At 38.7% G+C, this 20,297-nt stretch overlaps 2 protein-coding genes across 4 annotated transcripts in view; both read left to right on the forward strand.

Annotated features, from left to right (window-relative positions):
• OTUD7A (OTU deubiquitinase 7A) overlaps positions 1-20,297 on the forward strand; it is a 380,270-nt gene that overhangs the window by 119,563 nt on the left and 240,410 nt on the right. The gene's annotated exons all lie outside the window — the stretch shown is intronic.
• LOC121489832 (pre-mRNA-splicing regulator WTAP-like) lies at positions 18,459-19,384 on the forward strand. Its single transcript, XM_041753208.1, has 3 exons — positions 18,459-18,508; positions 18,703-19,104; positions 19,324-19,384. The coding sequence occupies exons 1-3, from the start codon at positions 18,459-18,461 to the stop codon at positions 19,382-19,384; spliced, it is 513 nt and encodes a 170-aa protein (XP_041609142.1).

The raw sequence follows: 20,297 nt of genomic DNA on the forward strand, positions 1-20,297 counted from the left end.
AGGGAGGTAATGTAAGAGGAAAGTGAAGAATGAGGATACAAAAGCTCAATAGTTGATGATGAGAAGATCAAAAGGTTCTCCATAGACCATTGTGTGGATTAGGTGGCAACATCACCAGATGAACCTGAAAGAAGAGGTGTTTTTGGAGATTTGAGAGGAGTGGGCTAATATGAAATAGTCATCTTGGAGAATGAGAAAGTGAAATTTCTAAGGAAATATAACAGTTTGGAGGTTTTGAGTGCTTATCTGGCATAAATTTGAAGGGAGTCTAGTCATCAGTATTAAGATTTCTTACCAACAATGTTTAGAGGCTTTGGTACAAGTGCAGAATGAGTGGAGTGGAGTGGAGTGGAGGAGAGGATGTGCTAGGCATTAATCATATGAAAAAGCATGGGCATGTGTTGAGCCATAGTCTGTTAGACCTGGCAATTAGACAAGCAAGGACCCAAAGAGGAGGATGAAGTATGAGAAGTGACATAATCAGCAAAATGGAGGTTCTGAGAGGTGACACAGGGGCACATGTGGCTACGGGATACCTCACATAAATTAGTGATTCTCTTTGGGATAGATGCCAACCTACTAAATAAGTGATATTTAATTCTGGCTGCACATGATAATATCCTAGACAACTTTTTAAAAATGTCTCAATGGGTTCTCATCCCATAGACTCAGAATCTCTGAGTATCATTGTCTTCTAAAGGGCACAGATGATTTGAATATGCAGGCAGAGTTCATAACCACTAACAGGAGAGCCTTTAGTTCTGGATGACCTCCTTGGAGCTGGAGAGGCGGAGCTACTAGATTACACAGCCCCTAATGGCACCACATTCATGTAGACCACGGTGACAGTGATCCTATTTGGAAGGTTGTAGCAGTTGAGAGCTTTCTAAGATTGAAGGGTCATTGAAGGAGGAATAGACTCAGTAGAGTATTGGGAATTTAAAATATCTAGAAAAGAGGCACCTGGGTGGCTCAGTGGTTGAGCATAAGGGGCACCTGGATGGCTCAGTGGTTGAGCCTCTGGCTCAGGGTGCGCTTCCAGGGTCCTGGGATCAAGTCCCACATCAGGCTCCCCAAGGGGAGCCTGTTTCTCTCTCAGCCTATGTTTCTGCCTCTTTCTCCCTGTGTCTCTCATGAATAAATAAATGAAATCTTAAAAATAAAATAAAATATCTAGAACAGTGATTCTTGGCCCTAGGAAGGGACAGCTTTTAAAGAAATCTCAATGCCAAGACAACATCCCAAACTAATTACATAAAAATCACTGAAGATGAAGCCCAGAACTTCTAAAAGTTTCCCCGGATAATTCCGTTGTTCATCCAGAAGCCTTTTGGGGAGGGCTTTGCCACTTTTTCTATACAGGAAACACTGGACAGGGTTTGGGAGGGGATTTGATTCTTTCTATCAGGGTCATGCCAAGATTGAGGTAGCTGTGCTTCATCCAGATGGAGATATCAAAGAAGCAGTTAGTGTCAGGTCTGGAGCTCAGAGGGAAGGCTTGAACTGATTCAAGAAAACTCCCTCAACTCTAGGTGAATTGTTGATTGCTGTATATTTTTAGAGAATATTAGTTGTGTGATGTTCTAGGGAAATCTCTAGTCTTTATAAATAACCACATGTCTGCCTTCTGCTTTGAGCAGCATTCTCCTATCATGGAGGGAAACACAGTTTTGGTACAGATACAGGATGCTTATAAAAATACAGTCATAAGAGAGACTTTCATGGAGGGATGGGTTCTATAGAATTTGTTTGGTTATACCTACTAATTCACAAGGGTTGGAGGCCCAGATTGGTAAAAGACCCAGGTCCTACGGAAGTCAGTGAAGAGTTAGACCATCTGAATTTCCTGACCTGCGTAGGAAATCCCTGGCCATGTGTTCAGAGGGAGGTGATAGCATACTTAGGCAGGAAAGGAGCTGTTATTTGCTGGTTTTCTTTTGTGGGTTTTGTTTTGTTTTGTTTTGTTTTGTATGACAAACATGATGGTATATGTCTTTACCCAAATTATACTCTCCTGTTCACACATTTCTAGATAGATTGAAGAAATTGCTATCTTGAAGTAGTTTTTGAACTTCACAGCATGACCTTTTAGGACCCTCAATCCATTTTGATAATTTGCCAACATCAAAATTATACAAAACCTGCCTTTTTGGATTTATATAAAATAAAAATCAAAGGCAATTTTTGTAGATTCTATTAAAATGCTTCAAACTCCTTGGTAGCATGTATGTTTGCAATTACTTCCAGTTAGAATCTGATCATTGCTTTGGGGTCAGGTGCAGTGCTTGCCTTGTCTGTCCTAAAGACCATCAGTGGGTCAGCAGTATTTGTGGAAACTGATCTGCATTCTCACATTTATTTCATAAGGTATGTCTTTATTTCATAATGGTTCAGAGCATTCTACAGAATTAGCTTAAAGATCTTCCTCATTAAATTCTAATTTATCATGTAAATAATATTTTGCCCAGATTACAGTGACCCCTAAGTACACTTAGAAACTGAATTGACATTTCATAGTACTTAAGTTTATGCCTTGGGGTAGAGACTGTCTTTTCAAGATCAGAATACAAGGTAGAATTCCAAGGAAAGTGTTACAATAAGCCAATAATGTCCTAGAGGCTGGTTTCCCAAATTCCTTCCTACATTGTTGGTTAGTATATTTCTGTCTCACATTTGTGTGTATCCCTGAGGTTATATGAAATAACATTGCATGTTCCCTGGACCATCGTGTTCCCCTGGCAGGGGTAGTAGCACTACAAGTGATGCAGTAAGGTCTAACCTCTGTCACACCCTTCCTCTGTGCCAGGCACCCTTGACATGTTCACATATATTGTCATCTCTTTGGAAACCCTATAAGGAAGGTGAAATTTCTATCCTTAATTTCCTGAAGTAGAAGTTAAATCACTTGCCCAGGCTTTCGCATGGGAGAATTATAACCCTGGCCATATTTGCTGCAATTTAAAAATCCCAGAGGTTCAGCCCCTGGGACAGTGCTGGAAATGGAACATCTATGAGATTTGCTTCTGCCCTAGACAGGAGCAGGAGATGGGGGTATGAGAGTGAATATAATACTGCAGTGAGGTTAGGTTCATATGGACAGGTGTGAAGGGTAAAGAACTTTCATGCAATACATACCCTTATCTGCTGTCTCTGCTCAGTCTCCCCCCTGTCCTGGCATTACAGTTGTTCCTTTTTGTTTTTGTTTTTGTTTTAAAGATTTATTTATTTGAGAAATAATGAGTGAGAGACAGCAGACAAGTTGGAGGGGGAGGGGGAGAGGGAGAAACAGACTGCCCACTGAGCAGGGAGCCTGTAATGGGGCTTAATCCCAGGACCCTGACATCATGACCTGAGCAAAAGGCAGATGCTTAACCAACTGAGCCACCATGTGCCCCTAAAGGGTTCCTTGAGGGAAGCTGGAAAAGTCTGCTTTAAGGACAAGAATAGTATCTTACCATCATTTCTATAACATGGAATAATAGCAGTGACTTCCATGTATCCAGCATATTGTCTTTACTACTTTCTTTTTTTAAAATTTTATTTATTTATTCATGAGAGACACAGAGAGAGGCAGAGACACAGGCAGAGGGAGAAGCATGCTCCTTGAGGGGAGCCCGAAGTGGGACTCAATCCTGGGACTCTGGAACCACACCCTGAGCCAAAGGCTAGTTTCTAGGTTTTTTTGCATACCCTTCTTAGAAGCGAGAGGGGTACTGATTCATAGTTAGGCCTGCAGTAGCTGCTGCATAGAGCCAGAGGGTTTGTCAAAATCTCCAATTTGGTAAACTTGAACCAATCTTGTTGAATTCATTTATCTTTCATAGGACATCCCAGGGAATTCTAGAGCTCTGGATGGTTCAGGATTAATAAAAATGGAGTGTACATGAGTGTTGGGTTTAATGGGGTTTAATGTAATCATGTCTTCAGAAGGGACTGAGTGAAGGACATGAGAGAGCAGCCTTCTCTGTCACTCTGACCTGTGATGACTTTGGTAGATGGAGAACTGAGGCCCATGGATTGTCATGTGAACAAGGAGTGTGACCTTTGGTATCAGCACCAATTTTACAGCTTTCTCTGAAATCACAGTGGCAATACTTTTTACGGTACTTCCAGGGCCCTGGAAGCACCTGAGAAGGGGATAAAGGGCCTTAATTAAGGAATTGATTATCCTCATAGCTTTGTTTGCATTGGAACTTTATGTTCCCAATTTAACAGGTAAAGAGGGAGATAAAATAATGATGGAAAGTGATAGTAAAACATAAAACTATAAAAAAAGGAAAACGGTAGGGATACCTGGGTGGCTCAGTGATTGAGCATTTGCCTTTGGCTCAGGTCATGATCCTGGGATCCAGGGATCAAGTCTCGCATTGGGCTTCCCACAAGGAGCCTGATTCTCCCTCTGCCTGTGTCTCTGCCTCTATCTCTAACAAATATTTAAAAGAAAAAAAGGGGGGGGGATCCCTGGGTGGCGCAGCGGTTTGGCGCCTGCCTTTGGCCCAGGGCGCGATCCTGGAGACCCGGGATCGAATCCCACATCGGGCTCCTGGTGCGTGGAGCCTGCTTCTTCCTCCGCCTGTGTCTCTGCCTCTCTCTCTCTCTGTGACTATCATAAAAAAAAATAATAATAAAAATAAAAAAAAAAAAAGGAAAAAAGTAAACTGTAAAAGAGAGTTCTCCTGTGTTTTAAAAAAAAAAGGCACAGAGGCACCATAAGGCCCTTGGTCAGAGGTTTAGTGGTTGAAAGCAGGCATCCTCAGGCCCTTACCTGGGCACAAACACAACTAGCTTCCTGGGCAGTGAATGAAGCAGAAGAAGGGGAAAGCAGCAGGGCCTGCTCATCCCCAGCACCCTCGCCACTGGAGATGAAGCCTGGAGTCCTCTCCTTGTGCTCCTGCTGTGATCTGACTCTACAGATGGTTCATGTCACCATGACCTCCTTTGACTAGGCAGCAGATCTTCATGTCTAGCAGACCACACCAGCCCTGTCGCACCCCCAGCCACCTTGCTCCTTGGCTGTCAGACGGTTACTGATTCACCTGGGGGGACAGACCTCAGTCCACACATGACAATGGGTAAGATTGAGAAGCATTTCAGTTAAAACATCATTTTCACTTGTGATAAAACAAGTAGAAACACAAATCAAACCAATGGCATCAAAACATTCCAGTAATTATTGTATTTTTTATCATTTTGCATAAAAATAAATGCTAATTTCCTTTAGAAATGTCCCTAGTGAAACAGTAAAAATTGTTAATTTTATTAAACATAGATCCTTAAATACAAATATTTTTTTAAACTTAAATTCAAGTTAGTTAACATATAACATCACTTACATATAACACGCAACATACTCAGGATATGCTCTATTGAGCATACTCAACAGAACAAGTGCTCTCCTTAATGCCGATCACCAATCCAGTCCATCTCCTACCCACTGCTCTCCATCAACCCTCAGTTTTTTCTCTGTCATTAAAAGTCTCTTATGGTTTGCCACCCCCTCTGTTGTTTTATTTTTCCTTCTTTTCCACTATGTTCATCTGTTTCATTTCTTAAATATTCATTTTAATATTCTGAATACTGCTGCATATAATGATGGTCTGAGACAAAGCACAATGCAGTTGTTTTGAGTTGTAAGCTGAGTTATAGCCACTATTTCCATGGAGCACAGTTTTTACCTGAAAGAATGAGTGACAATGTTTACTTAAACTTTGTTATTTGGCTGATATTTTCTCAAAAATGATGAAGCGAGACAGTCACTTCAAGGAAAACAATTAATAATATTTGTTGTCAGTGATAAAATTGAGCTTCAAAGTCAATGTTAGAATTTTCAAAAGTGCAACCTAAACAGCTTCACAGTACTTAAATTCTTGGTAGTGTTTACTACCAAGATACTAGTGATACTAGTGAATATGAATTTTTTGATATTATGTAATGAAATATGTCAGTATTTATAAAAGCTTTATAACTCAACAAAACAATATTCTCCTTATGAGTAATGTGTGATATAACAAAATCATGCGTTGATAAAAGATTCATTCTAAATGTAAACCAGACCAATGGATATTAGACTAACAGAGTACAGAATGTTCCCTGATGTGGTTTCAGATTCCACTCTGCAACCCACCTTTAAGCAGCTTTCCTTGTAAAGTTTTGGTGAAGTATCAAAAAAGAATATCACATAGTTATTTGAAAAAACTATTGAATTATTCCCTTTTCCAACTGCATATCCCTATAAGGCTGGGTTTTCTCCATGTATTTCAACCCAAACAACAGAATGAATGCAGAAGCAGATATATATAAACTATACATATGTCGGGGATATTAGAGTTTATATTGATATATTCAACTCCAGTTTGCCTTGTAGGTTCCATATTTGTAACTCCTTTTACCAATAGTAAGACACCCTGCTTTCAATACCTTTCATATATTTACTCATTTGCTCAATCTAGAATATATGGAAAGTGGTACCAGAATTATTTAGTACCAAAGGAAAAGAGTAAACGAGCTATATATAGTTCATTATTTTTTTTAATTAATTTTTATTGGTGTTCAATTTACCAACATACAGAAAAACACCCAGTGCTCATCCCGTCAAGTGTCCAACCTCAGTGCCCATCACCCATTCCCCTCCAACACCCGCCCTCCTCCCCTTCCACCACCCCTAGTTCGTTTCCCCGAGTTAGGAGTCTTTATGTTCTGTCTCCCTTCCTGATATTTCCCAACATTTCTTTTCCCTTCCTTTATATTCCCTTTCACTATTATTTATATTCCCCAAATGAATGAGAACATACACTGTTTGTCCTTCTCTGATTCAGCAATTGCACTGTTGGGGATTTACCCCAAAGATTCAGATGCAATGAAACGTCGGGACACCTGCACCCCGATGTTTCTATCAGCAATGGCCACAATAGCCAAACTGTGGAAGGAGCCTCGGTGTCCATCGAAAGATGAATGGATAAAGAAGATGTGGCTTATGTATACAATGGAATATAGTTCATTATTTGTATGGGAGTATTTTTTAGTTAAATTTACATTAGTAAAATGTACATGTTAATTGCATAACTCAATTCTGACAAAGGGATATACCTATGTAAATGACACCTCTATCGAGATAGAGAAATTTTCCATCGCCCCAGAAAGCTTCATTGTTCTCTGCCCCCGTCAATACTTCCCAGAGGCAACCATTTTTCTAAAATTTTTTGCTATAGATTCATTTTGCCAAACCTAAAACTTCTTGTAAAAGAAACTATATACACTCTGATTTCTCTTGTTTCCAGCTTCTGTGAGATTCATCCATGTGGCTTCTTGTATCCATAGTTCATTCCTTTTTATTGCTGAATAATAAGTATTTCACTGTAAAAATATACCAAAATAGATTGTTCTCTTATTGATGGGCATCAGATATGCTGTTTTCAGCTTTGAGATATTGTGAATAACGTTGTTTTGATCATTCTTATACAAGTCTTTATGTAGACACATTTTCATTTTTCTTGGATAAATACCTGGAAGCGGAACTACTGGGTCACAGGGTGGGTGTTTGCTTAGCTTTATGGAAAGCTATCATATATTTTACCAAATTAGTTTCATTATTTTTGTGCTGCTTGCAGCATTATAAAAGAGTTGTGTATATTACACATCCTTGCCAACATTTGATGTTGTCACACTTTTTAATTTTAGCCATTCTGGTAGGTATCAAGTGATATCTACTTGTGGTTTTAATTTTCATTTTCCTGATAATTAAACATATTCAGCACTTTTTCATGCACTTATTGGTCATTTTTAAATCTTCCTTTGAAGCTCCTTTTCCAATCTTTTGCTTCTTAAAAGAAAATGAGTGGAAAAAAAATCAGAGAGGGTGACAAAACATGAGAGAAAACTCGGAAGTGAACAAGGGGTAGTGGAAGGGGACAAAACATGAGAGAAAACTCTGGGAAGTGAACAAGGGGTAGTGGAAGGGGAGGTGGGCGGGGGGATGAGGTGACTGGGTGACAGGCACTGAAGGGGGACTTGATGGGATGAGCACTGGGTGTTATACTGTATGTTGGCAAATCGAACTTCAATTTTATATATATATATATATATATATACATATATATATACACATATATATACATATAAAAAGAAAATTGGGCTATTAAGAGGTAAAGGAGAGTGAGAGATATAGGCTTCTTGTTATGGAATTAATAAATCAGGAGGCTGGGTCAAATGCATTTTCATTTAATTTTTAGAATCATTTTGTCAGTTTCTACAAAAAGGCCTGCTAGAATTTTTTTAATAGAATCTTATTGAATCTATAGACCAATTTTGGAAGAACTGACTTACAATATTGACCTGTTGAATTCACAAACAGTGTATATCTCTTCATTTATTTATGTCTCCTCTAACTTCTCTCAGCCGAGTTTTGCATTTCAGCGTAGAAAGTCTTGACATCTTTTGTCAAACTTATTCTGTATTACTTCATGTTTTTTCAAAGCCAATGTAAATTTCTTTCTTTTAATTTTACTTTCCAACTGTTTGCTGCAAATATATAGAAATACAAATGATGTTTTATATATCAACCTGGTAACTTACAGTCTTTCTAAGTGCACTTATTAGTTGTAGAGATTTATAATTTTCTACACTCACATTCATGTTATCTGCAAATAAAAAAACTGCTGCTTTTACCTTTCTAACTTCTTTCCCTTATTGCACTGGCTCGGATCTCCTATACAAGTATTAAGACTGGGGATCCCTGGGTGACGCAGCGGTTTAGCGCCTCCCTTTGGCCCAGGGCGCGATCCTGGAGACCCGGGATCAAATCCCACGTCGGGCTCCTGCTGCATGGAGCCTGCTTCTCCCTCTGCCTGTGTCTCTGCCTCTCTCTCTCTCTCTGTGTGACTATCATAAATAAATAAAAATTAAAAAAAAAAAAGACTGGCTGTGTGGGGCCCCTGGGAGATTCAGTCAGTTGAGCCACTAACTCTTGATCTCAGCTCAAGTCTTGATCTCAGGGTCATCAGGGTCATGAGTTCAAGCCCCATGTTAAGCCCACCGAAAAAAAAATAAAATTTTTATAGAAATTTACTGTATCCAATTAGAAGTTTTTCTTAATTCCAAGATTGCAGGATTTTTTCCTTAAAAAATTGTAATACCTGTTGAATTTAGTCACCTGTTTCTTTCTTTTTTTTTCTGTCACTATGGTGAATAATATTGAATGGTTCTTGAATGTTAACCCAACCTTGTGTGTATGGAATATACCCTACTTGGTCATAATTCTTTTTTATGTGTTGATGGATTCAACTCGTAGTTTGTTATGAATGATTATGCCTGTGTTCATGATGGTTACTGATGGGTAATTTCTTTTTAATAGCCTTCTCTAATTTTGGCTGGCCTTATACGACAAGTTTGGAAGTATTCACATTTTTTTCCTATTTTTAGATTTTGTATAAGGTTAATATTATTCCTTCCTTAAATGTTTGGTAAAATTTTAAGTGAAATCATTTGTGTCTTTCTTTTTAAGTAATGTTTGCACAATGAATACAATTCCCTTAACAGATACAGATTCAGAATAAAATAAACTTTTCAGATTTTCTATTTCATCTAATATCTCATTTAGTTAAGTTGTGTCTTTAAAGAAATGTGTCCATTTCATCTAAATTTCCTAATTTATTATAATGTACATAGTATTTCATTGTTATCCTTTTTATGTCTCCAGAAACTGAGGTCCTCTCCTCTCTTTTATTTCCTCTTTCTCTTCACCATCAATCTTGCTACATATTTATCAATCTTACCAAGGGACCAAATTTTAGTTTCTATAATTCTCTCTTATTTCTTTTATTTTCTTTTTTACTATTTTATCTCTTTGTAGTTTCCTTCCTTCTACTTATTTTGGTGTTGATTTGTTTTTGGCTTATAAAAGATACTCAGGGTGAAAACCTAGATCATTGATTTTAAGCATTTGCTCCTTTCTTACATGCATTTAATACCATAAATTTTACTTAAGCAGTTTTCCTGCATCAACATTTCTGATCTGTTTTCAGTATCTTCAGATATGAAGTGTTTTCTCATTTCCCTGTGATGTCTCATTTGTCCCATCTTGATATGTTATGTCTTATCTTCCAGTTTGGAAGGTTATCTAACTTTACTTATGATTTCCTCTGATACATTAGTTAGTTACACATGTGTTACATGGTTTCCAAATATTTGAGAATTTTTGATACCTTATTGGTAATGATTGCCAATTCAATCCTATTGTCATAGAACATACTCTGTAGCATTTCAGCATTTTGAGTTTTATGAAGACAGGTCTTGTGACTCAGCATATGGCCTATTCACCAAGAGACAAATGCTCTTTCCGCACTTGAAAAGAATTGATATTCTACAGTTTTTGAGATGAAGTGTTCTGTAAATGACAGCTGAGTAATTTTTGTTGATGCTGTTGTTCAAGTATAGGTATCCTTACTACTATTTTTTTTAACCTGGTGGCTCTAGCAATTCCTTGAGAACAAGATATTAAACCATCAATTAGGATTGTAGATTTGCCTATATCTCTATATCTTCTTTACTCTTATAGTTTACTTTATATGTATTGAAGTTATATATTTATACATATTTGTCTTTGTCATGTCTTCTTGGTAAATTGATATTTTTCACCATAATGAAGTGTTCGTCACCAGTAATACATTTTTGGCTTGAAATCTATTTTTTCTGATAGTAATATATCCAGCTTCCTTGTGCTTACAATTTGCATGGTATATATTTTTCCACCTTTTTTACTTTCAAGCAGCTTGTGTCTTCATATTTAAAATGAGTGTCTTATAGATAGCATAGGGTTGGGTCTTGCTTTTTTTAACGTAGTGTGACAATATCTGACTTCCAACTGAAATAATTGTTGTATGTGCTGCTTGAATGTAGGCTATTAGCATGTAATTTAATTATTTATATGTTTGGATCTAATCTTCTCACTGTGGTAAGAAAAGCTTTTGACATTTTACAAATATGAATAATATGCTGTTTTTTTTCTTTGTAAGGAACGTTTTATCAGGTTAAAGAAATCTTCTAAATTTTATAAAATCTTAAATTTTTAAAAATTTTTAAAAATGTTTTCTGCATGCATGTATTGAAATATGATCATTTGATTTATTTTTCTCCTTTAATCTGTTGATGTGATGAGTTTTGTAATAGTAAACCATACATCCATTCCTGTGATAAAACCAAGTTTGTCATGATATATTATATAATATGTGTATATCATCAATCTTTGTGGCTGAAATTGCCATATATTTTTCTTTCTTTCCCCTCTTACCACCCTTGCCACAGTTTTATACCAAGGTTATGTGCCAGCTTCATAACATGAATTGAGGATTGTACCCTCTTATTCTGTACCCTGGGTTAGATTTTATAAGACTAGGTTACTTCTTCATTTTTTTGAGGAAACTATGTGGGCTTGGAGGTCCTTTTTTTGGAGAAAAACATTTGTGAATTGATTTGTTTAACAGTTTTGGAACTATTCATGTTTTCTATTATTTAAAGTCAATTTTGTTGAGTTTTATCTTTCTTTTTAGAATTTGTCCATTTTGTCTGTATTTGACAGTCTGCATAAGTATTCATATTAAAGGTTTATCAATAGTATTATTCTTTTCATAACACTAATGATAGAGCCTACCTACCATCTGTTTGCTTTTGTTTTATGCATTTCTGATCTTGATTATTGTCTTCCCTCTAATTTCTTTGTGTTTATTTTGCTGATTTTTTTTTTAGCTTATTGAAATGGTTGCTTGACTCATGAACATTTGGTCTTTCTTATTTTCTTATATATACATTGAAAACAACAAAACTCCCTTTTTAAAACATATTTATTTGAGAGAGAAAGAGAGAGAAGATGTGGGGGGAGTGGCAGAGGGAGAAGCAGACTCCCCGCTGAGCAGGGAGCAGATCCCAAAACCCTGGAAATATGTCCTAAGCCTAAGGCAGATGCTTAACTGACTGAGCTACCCAGGCGCCCCAAAGCAACAAAACTACCTTTAACTATTGCTTTTACTATATCCCACAAATTTTGATATGGAGTTTTTTATTATCATTAAGTTCATAATATTTTATTATTTCAGTTGTGATTTCTTTCACCCTTGGGTCATTGCATTTTTCCTAGAGATTGTTTTACTGACTTTATTTTGCTTACATTTTTGAACATTTAACTATGGAAAAATTAAATATCTAAAGTGTACACAGAACAGTATAGTGAATCCCCAAGTACTCATCACCCAGCTTCCATAATTATCAAGTTGTGTCCAGTCTTGTGTTTTCTATGCCTCGCCGACTGCCTCCCCAATGTCCTGTATTAATTTCAAGTAAATCTTATGGGTTACTTAGAAATGTGTGTTAAATGTCCTAACTGTATGGGGATTTGCTAGTTATCTGTCTAATTTAATTGTTGTATGTTCAGAGAACATTGTGTGATTTCATCCTTTGAACTTCTTTGTGATTTGCTCTATGTCCTAAAATATAAATATTCTGTAAAGATTCCACATTGTATTCTGCAGCTCTTGGGAGTATAATCCTATATGTCCTTTAGGTAAACATTGTCAGTAGTATGTTCAGATCTTTATGTGCCTACACTTATTGTGTCTGATTATATCATTATGAAGCAATTTTCTTCATCGCTAGTTAATGCTTTTTTTTCCCCCAAATCTACTCTGTTTGCTACGAACATAGCCATGCTAGTTCTCTGGTGATTGTAATCTGCATAGTACACTTCTTACTTTTCCAATTTTTATCCTTTCTGTATCTTTATCTTTTAGATGTCTTTTATAAAGAGCGTATTGTTGAATTCTTACATTCAGTCTGCCAATTTATTGCTTTTAACAGGAGCATCTGGTGTCTTTACATTTAATTTAATTAGTGACACATATAGGTTTAAATCTACCCATCTCATTTGGTACATTCTCCTTGTTTCACATCTGCTCCCCACTTCTTGTTTATTGCCTTCTTTAGATTCTTTTTAAAATCGATTTTCAAAATATATCAAGAGTTCAGCCAATTCTCACCACCCCCACTGCTGCCACCTCACCCAGACCATTCTCCTGCTTCCTCTGGATAAAGCAGTGGCCTCCTGACGTATCTTTCTCCTTTCTCCTTCCTCCCACTTCCCACCTCCCCCCGACCATCTGCTCACTAAGCAGCAGCCAGAGCGAGCCTCTTAGCTTGGAAGCTCCATCGTACCTTGCCTCAGCTCCAAAGCCTGTGTCTCGGCTCCTGCTCACACGGTGGAAGCTGTGAGTGGCATGGTGCTCAGGGGGACCCTTATGGCCTGTGAGGTCTGCTCCCCTCACATTACATGGGCCTCAGCTCAGACCACCACCCTCGCTCTGTGTACTCCAGACTCACCTGTCCATCTGCAGTTCCTCTGACAGGGCAGGGCCCCTCCAGCCTCTCTCAGGAGGAACTGTTCTCACCCTGGCCTTGTACCCAGTTCATCTGCTTACCCTTTCCACATCCTTGATCCAGAATCACTTTCTCAGCGAGGTGAGCCATGCCCACCCCATGTAACATGTCCTCATCACACCCTCAGCCCTCCTCCTACCCTTGACCCTGTTCTCGTCTCTGTCCTATCAATTAGTCACCTTCTGCCATCCTATGCAGTGCCCTGATTATGGTGTCATGTGTTTGTTTCTCTGCCTGTCTTAGAAAAGAAACTTCATGAGGGGTTTCTGCCTGCTTCTCAAGCTCCTCAAATAGGGACTGGTTCATGGTACAAACTCAAAGGATATCCATGAACAAATGTAGGAGTTGCATGTTTTCCCTTATGGTTGTTTAAAAATCATATACCCTTTTGTTTCTTGCTTTCATTTTTCCATAGAAATGGCAACATGCATATTTGACAAATCAAAGTCTAAAATGAGCTGATATGTTACTGTCTTCCTCCTGGAATTTACAGTGACCTCTGAACACTTGTAATATATTCCATTTAATTTGTTTGGAGGTTTTTGTGTATGTGTTTTGGGGGGTGTTTTGTTTGTTTGAGGAAGGGGTCAGGCATGGGTGAAAATTCAGTTTCATGGGAAACCGAGTCCAGAATTCTAAACGTTAGACTGACAACAGTGAATGACTAAAAGACATTGGACTTCTAATTATCTTTTTTATGGAAATCAGCCAAGTGCAGGTGTTTGTCAGATTCCTACTTTGGTTTCAAGAACTTGTCAGTATGATCAAGTTGGTTTCCAAAGACGTGATCCAATATGAGCGGGACGAAAATACCTCACATACTTGTAAAAACAGACATTTAAGGACACCACACTCAGAAGTTCCCCTCTGAAGTCTGGGCTGCTCCTCGGAAATGTGTGTTTTTGCAAGTCCCCCACCCAGTGGAAAGTAGTCTGCAGCTTCCCTAGAGACCACTACACAGAGCCTTTGATCAGAGTCAATGTGTCATTTGTGAGAGCATGGTAATAGTATAGGAGTGATTTAAGGGAGCTGTGGAGATATCAATAGAAGTGTAAAATCCATGTCAGAGGAACAATTTGAATAGTCTTAAACCTAGGGAGGCTTCTTGCACTTCCATTTCAAGTCCATTTCCAGACTTTCAGAGCCTAGAGGTATAAGTATGCAGGTGTGCAGCTGCCTGATACCCACAGCGTCACACCTGTGCCCTCTCTGGCCCTCTCTGAAGCAGGGTCAGTCCACATGGTCCACATGCCACCCATTGGCAGCAGTGGTCCTCTGCGTACTGTCCCAGAAAACAAAATTATTTTGTGATTATGGTTTCTGTTTCTTCCTGGATTTCAGGGTTCACATGCTTTATATCATGGACAAAGATGGGCCCCAGGGGGGACATACATGCACCTTGATAACAGCCCCAACCAGCAGGTGGTCGCTGGTCCTTTCCTCCCGGGAAAGCTTGATACTTGCTAGTTTTCCCATCATCCTCTCAGATTGTCGAAGTTGTTGGACTCACTGTGTTGTTCTATAGGAATGCTTCCAGGATTCTCTGAAACTGTGACAGACTGCAGGGCTGGGAGGGGATAGGGGTGGGTTTGATATCCTCCCTTGCCTCCATTCAGACTGAATGAATGCTCAGGTCTTCATCGTCAACCAAATTCATTTCCCCTCCCCTTTACAATTAGGATGCTAGTTACCAAGATAGGAAATAGTCACAGCAGAGGCCTCTGACCCATGGAATTCAACATATGCCCCAAGTCCCCAGCCACACCCCCACTGGTTTCTGTGCTTATTTCTAGGGTACCAAGTCTTATCCAAGTCTCCTGAGGCTCAATCTTTATTGGCTCTTAGTTAACCACTTATCCTTTCCTTGAAATTCTTCCCTCCACCCCCTTGGGTTCCCTGGCAAAACGTCACCTTTTACAAAAGTGTTCTTGATTAATTTTTGTTACAAAAGCAATAGAAGTTTTTATAGTCAGTGAAAAGATGAAAAAGCATTTTAAAATGTTAATAATATCCCCCAATTTATACTTTCCTTAGCTAATAGATAGTATATAGAAATTACTAGCTGTGCTCATATTTGTAAGTACAAAATAGTCTTTTGTACTTGTTTTCACAACCAGATGTCTATGATTCTATACAATACATGTAACTTCAAAGTTTCCTCTCCTTGGTAAACTGTGCATCAAAGATGTCCTTCCAGATCAACAAATCAAACTGGATTCAATTCTTTTTTTTTTTTTTTTTTTTTTATGGATTCAATTCTTTAACAGAGGAGGACATCCAGTGTATCCAGTTATACTTCATTGAGAAGCATTCTGGTTTTCTCCAGTTTTTGCCACTTCAAAAATTCTAATATGATATCACTGAATACTTTCTAATATAGTATTAACTTACTTCTGTAAGAAATATTTCCCAATATGGTATCGCTAAGCTCTTGTATTTTGAATTTGAATCGATATTTTCAGATCACTTTTTCAAAGGAGCTTAAAAAATTCACATTCTCACCAAAAATGCACAGGTGTGCAGAGTTCTGTATAGTCCCTCTGACTCCAGATGTCATCAGTAGGTTTTTTGCCAGTCTGTCTGAAAATTATATTACATTGGCAGTTTTCATTGTTTCTTCATGACCAGTGCTCACGCAAATATCTTTTTTATGCATTATTGGCCTTCTGGATTTCATTCCCTGTAAACTGCCTATTCATGACTTTTGTCATTGGGTCTCTGTGTATCTTTATCTTAACAGTGTATAGCAGTTCTTTATAGGAATTTTAGTGTTTTGTGGTCATATGTTACAACTATTTTACTAAGCCTACTAATGTTCTCTTTATACTGTTTTTTTTTCTGCCATATTTTAAAACTTTATCTGGTTAAATATTTTTTAATTTTTGTCTATTTTCTCTGGATATCTTGCATTGCTTAGGAAGGTCTTCCTCATGCCAAAGTCATACAAAAATTTTCCTGCTTTTTTCTTGTAATATGTTTACATTTAACTGTATAACATTTATATCTTTATCTGGAATTTACTTCTGGAGGCATGGAGGTGGGGTGTAAGTACATTTTCTGCCAGCTGGCATTTATTAAATGGACCACTCTTTTCCCTGGGAACCGAATGCCACTTTGGGCATACACTTTTTTATAATATATTGACTAGCTCATCATTGTGGTGAAGTAAACACTCCCTTATTGCATTCTTCATTTTTTTTGTTTGCTATTAGAAACGTGTTAATAAATATAAAGAGTTTAGGACAGTGCCTCTTTTTTGTTTGCTACTAACCTAATTTTACTTAAATATTTTAACAATTATGGAAAATATTGAACATCTGTAAATGTATACAGAATAATATATTAAGCCCCCATGAGCCCATCATTCAGTGTCCATAATTAGCAAGTAGTGGCCAGTCTTGACTTCACACTTCAAAATAGTTATATCCAATTCCCTAAAAGTCATTAGAACTCTGATTGATATTGCCTTCCAGTTTTGCGTGAGTTTTGAAAGAATTGGCATTTTTATGATGTCATACCCCCTTGCTGAAACACAATCAGCTTTTCCGTTTTGGCCCATCTCCACACTCTGTGGCTTTCAGTCTTCTGCTAGATACTCTGGGTCTGAATAGCCTGCTGGTGTCTCCCCTTCTTCTGATTTTGTTTCCTCCACACATGACTAAGATTTGTGCCCTGAGTTCTTTTTCTGAGAGCGCTCAAACAGTATCTTGTCTACAGCTGATTCCCAAGGTGACAGTTCCAGCCATGACTTCTAATTTATTCAGCAGACGTGTGTTGAGCACTTGCTATGCCTGTGTGTTCTGCTTCATGCTGAAAAGATAGCGGTGAAAGGCAGATGCAATGTCTGCTCCCTGGTGAGTCAGTGGTATACTCAGGGTAGAGGGCAAGAGGCTGCTCTGACTTGGTCTATGCAGGACAGGTGGGCTTCCTGGAAGAAGTAGTATTTAAGTTGAATTCTGAAGAGCTGGTAAGAATGTGCTGGGCAAAGGAGCAAGATGTGAATGTTGGAGGATAAAAGAGGATGTGGGTGGGAAGAATATCCTGTTCCCAAAGAACAAGTGGCCCATGATTAGTCTGGGAGGGAGCATCATCAAGTTCCATCCTTTCTGTGCTTGCCTCTGCTCTGAGCCCTTTGTGTTGACCTCATTTCACCCTCGCAACAATCCAGAAAGGCAAAATATAAAGAAACTCACACAGGTCACCCACTTGGCCAGGTCTATGCAGCCAGCAGGATCATGAATCAGGTTTGAAACTTGCATTCAAGAGCCCACCATGGCAAGCCAAATGCTGTTGAGGAACCTTTCGCAGGAGACTGAACAGGTTATACTTTCCGTGTTTGTGTTGCTCTGTGAAGAAGCCATTATATTGTGTGTGCCAGCAGTTGCAAGGAGGACATGTGGGCTGCAGTTGGGTAGGGCTTATTGCAACCATAGCAAAACACATAAACTAATATCCAGAGGAAAATGCAGCCATGAAAATGGAATGTAACACTGAGAGTAAGTTTCTGTGAGAAAAAGTGCCAGGAGAAAGAGGCAGGAAATGGAAAGAAAGACAAAATGCAGCCATTGGACTAATTCCACCTTTATTAATACAACATTTTCCCACCATCTTTTATGAAGGACTGTGCTATAGCTGGAAGAGTCACCTTTATAAAATAAACCTGTTGAAAGCATGCTGGTTAGATCTGCTTTAGGAATTTGTGTAGCAACTTTTCCAGGTAAGCAGAGGGCACTTCTCCAAGAATCAACTTTTTGGTTATTTTAGCCATATGTTATGAATAGCTTTCTAATGTGAATTGTATGCCCCAGTGGCTTATTAAGCTGAAGTTATGCAACTAAATTTATCCCCTCCTTGACATAAGTATGAAGCATGGCATAATTAAAAGCACATTTAGGGGGAGCGCCGGGGCGGCGGCGAGAGGAGGAGCGTGGGGGGCTGGGGCGGGGCGATGTGGCGGCCTGGGCGGCGAGCAGGCAGCGGAGCCTCCGCCTATGTGACTGGGCGGCACCGGCGCGGCCTCCATCTGGAGAGGATTCAAGATGACCAACGAGGAACCTCTTCCAAAAAAGGTTCGACTGGGGATCCCTGGGTGGCGCAGCGGTTTGGCGCCTGCCTTTGACCCAGGGCGCGATCCTGGAGACCCGGGATCGAATCCCACGTCAGGCTCCCGGTGCATGGAGCCTGTTTCTCCCTCTGCCTGTGTCTCTGCCTCTCTCTCTCTCTCTGTGACTATCATAAATAAATAAAAATTAAAAAAAAATTTTAAAAAATGGTTCGACTGAGTGAAACAGACATCAAAGTTATGGCACGAGATGAGTTCATTCTAAGGTGGAAACAATATGAAGCGTATGTCCAAGCTTTGGAGGGCAAGTACACAGATCTTAATTCTAATAATGGGTTAAGGGAGTCTGAAGAAAAACTAAAGCAACAACAAGAGTCTGCTCGCAGGGAAAGCATCCTTGTAATGCGACTAGCAACCAAGGAGCAAGAGGTGCAAGAGTGTACTACTCAAATCCAGTACTTCAAGCAAGTCCAGCAGCCTAGTGTTGCCCAACTGAGATCAACAATGGTAGACCCAGCGATCAACTTGTTTTTCCTCAAAATGAAAGGTGAACTGGAACAGACTAAAGACAACCTGGAACAAGCCCAAAATGAACTGAGTGCCTGGAAGTTTATGCCTGATAGGTAAACAAATCATACTCCCCAGTCAAGACTTCCCTGACAGTCCCACTGCGAGAAAGCCGTGGTGGGACAGCCAAGTACTCATTTCCACACCAAGACTCAGACTTTTTGAGCCAAAAAAAGCCACATTCTTATACTATCCAGCTTGTAATGGTTAATGTAAAACTTACCAGATGAACCTTGTGTTTTAGCTTTTTTTTCTTCCCCCTCCCCTTGCTTCAGAGGCCTGATGGCATCGGACTCTACCAAAGAAGTGGCTACCTCCGAAAAATTCCCCTTCTAGAACATGTAGACACTTGAGAAATGTTTCTGTTTGAAGAAAACAGAGGGAGAAACAGAAGTCTTAAGTCTGTGGCACACTGTTTCTTCAGACAGTTTGGAGGAATGAAAACCTAGAGATTTAAAATCATGTATTGAACATGTAAAATTCCAGTAAAATGTAAAAATGGAATATGCATTGGTCTTAACCTTGAGCATAGTGACTTAGAGACACTGTATCTCAGGTTTGCCAATAAGACTGTGGACTTTGTGATTGTTGTTGAACTTCTGGGTCAAAACTCAAATGAGGTGAATTTTGCCTTTAAAGAGTTTATTTGCTAAGAACCAATTTAATAGTCACGAGAGAATCAAATAATAAATGTCAGTATAAGTAGTTCATATATTTAACCATTTAGTTTGGGGCTCTATATTACTTGATTGAGCCTTAAATCAATGTGGTTTTAATCAATGGTTTGTTCTTTGAATGGTTGCTAATGCTGTAGATAATCTTACTGAGGACTGTACAAACAAACATAAAGGTGTGATACCAAACTTCAGGTTGAAACTGTTTGAAGCATTATAAACATTCATTTCACTACTAGATTGTGTAAGGATATTGGCTGTGATGAGACTCACTGCGTTATTTTTTTCAGTAGAGAAATTAAATCCCCATTCCATTCAACAGGCACATGTTGAAAGAGCATTGTTGTTGATGTTAATGGGGGAATGTGTTTCCTTCATTGTGTTTGGGCCATTTGTATTGCACTCTTGATATTAAATTAAATGTGCCTTGAAAAAGAATAATAAATAAAAATAAATTAAAATAAATTAAAGCACATTTAACTAGGGGGCAGGATGAGCTATTTCAGCTGTGGCTCCCCCTGGGGCCATTCTGGGCATCTCTCAGACTCCTTTTTCTCACAGTTCTCTCTGGCCCA

This window comes from Vulpes lagopus, chromosome 4, assembly GCF_018345385.1.
Source record: "Vulpes lagopus strain Blue_001 chromosome 4, ASM1834538v1, whole genome shotgun sequence".
In the NCBI taxonomy this organism is placed as follows: domain Eukaryota; kingdom Metazoa; phylum Chordata; class Mammalia; order Carnivora; family Canidae; genus Vulpes; species Vulpes lagopus.

What these genes read in the sequence shown, in the direction of transcription:
- LOC121489832 (XM_041753208.1), top strand. Translation starts at nt 18,459, where the DNA reads ATGACCAACGAGGAACCTCTTCCAAAAAAGGTTCGACTGGGGATCCCT. An exon ending in GTTCGACTGGGGATCCCTGG is followed by an intron (nt 18,509 to 18,702) that starts GTGGCGCAGCGG and finishes GGTTCGACTGAG; the next exon opens with TGAAACAGACATCAAAGTTA. An exon ending in TGGAAGTTTATGCCTGATAG is followed by an intron (nt 19,105 to 19,323) that starts GTAAACAAATCA and finishes CCCTTGCTTCAG; the next exon opens with AGGCCTGATGGCATCGGACT.